General features: G+C 50.8%; 1 protein-coding gene across 1 annotated transcript; it reads right to left on the reverse strand.

The window, feature by feature from the left end:
- Window positions 1–25: 25 nt before the first annotated feature.
- PENARI_c337G09945 (uncharacterized protein) lies at window positions 26–1,390 on the reverse strand (the record flags this gene model as incomplete). Its single annotated transcript, XM_022638299.1, has 2 exons — window positions 26–1,276; window positions 1,328–1,390. Coding segments are annotated over 2 exons (1,314 nt in total), but the record flags the coding sequence as incomplete, so codon positions are not given.
- Between the last annotated feature and the right edge of the window lie 25 nt (window positions 1,391–1,415).

Raw genomic sequence — 1,415 nt, forward strand, 5'->3', positions numbered from 1 at the left:
AGAACCCGTATCCGTCCTCAAAACCAGTATTACCACTCGTTTTCGGCCGTCCGTAGGTTATCGTAAGGTTGCTGGTTCGCTTAGCGTACTGGACGGCTTGGTAGACGGCGGAGAAGTGAGGATCGTGGGGTTTGAGGTTATGCTTCGTGAGCATCCCAAGCGCTAGGGAGAGATCAGGACGTGAGACCGTGCTGGCGTAAATTAGACTACCGGTGAGAGACTGGTAGGTCTTCACGTTTTCACGGTTTGCCGGTTCATCGGCTTTCCTAAGCTCGGTGCTAGGACTGAATGGGATGAAAGGTCTTGGAGAGGTTGCTGGGACGTCAGGAAACTTGTCAATATAGGCTTTTTGGCCTATTTTCATGATTCCGGCTTCACGGTCACGTTGGATCTTCAGGCTAAGGTAGTGAGAGACTTCACCTAGGTCTGAAATAGACCATTGCTTAGCGATCGCTTCCTTGACTCTCTGAAGCGTTGTTGGAGACGTCGATGCGAGCAACATATCATCTACGTAGACGAAGATGATGGTAATTCCACCCCCTTGCTCGTGGCGTACGTATAGACATGGATCAGAGGATGAGGCATTGAAGCCTTTGGAAAGGAGGAAGCTGCTAAGGGTCTTATACCAATTGGCTGCTGACTGGCGCAAGCCGTATAGACTCTTACGAAGGCGACAGACATTACCGTGAGGTTCGACGCCATGAAAGTCGAGACCGTCGGGGTATTGCATGTACGTTTCCTCTTCCAAAATCGCATTGAGATAGGCCAAATTGACGTCTAAATGCGTCGAATATAGCTTCTTCAATGTGATGACTGCAAGGAGTACTCGGAGGGTCTCGTAGCGGCCGGTGGCGGCGTACGCATCCTCATAATCAATGCCTTCTCTCTGGGTATTACCTCGGGCCACCCAACGTGCTTTGAACTTGGCAGGTCTGCCATTGGCATCGGTCTTGAGCTTATAGACCCATCTACCCGAGAGGATCTTGGCCCCTGGTGGTGGAGATGCTGGTTGCCATACTTGGAGAACCTCAAATTGAGCGATCTCCGACTTCATAGCTTGCTCCCACCATAGCCAGAACGGTGAAGCCTTAGCTTCCCGAAGAGAGGTTGGAGACTCGAGCCATTGAGCTGGCGTAGACTCGATATCTTGGATAGACGGAAGTGCTAGGAGAGAGCTCTCTGTAGAGAGTATTGCAGCTTCCGCAAGAAGCACTATAGACTGGTCTTCACAGCGTTGAATCTCAGCTTTTTCAGCTCTTGAAGCCGTTGAAAATAGCTAAATTGGGTCTCTAGAATCGGCGTCGGAGACGTCCGATGCGTCTAAGACCTCGGATTGATCTGAATCCTCGTCCAATACGTAGAATTCGTCATTTTTGGGGTCGTCGGAGTCCTCTGGATCAGGGCCATGGAGGTTG

This window comes from Penicillium arizonense (assembly GCF_001773325.1).
Source record: "Penicillium arizonense strain CBS 141311 chromosome Unknown PENARI_contig337, whole genome shotgun sequence".
Lineage (NCBI taxonomy): Eukaryota > Fungi > Ascomycota > Eurotiomycetes > Eurotiales > Aspergillaceae > Penicillium > Penicillium arizonense.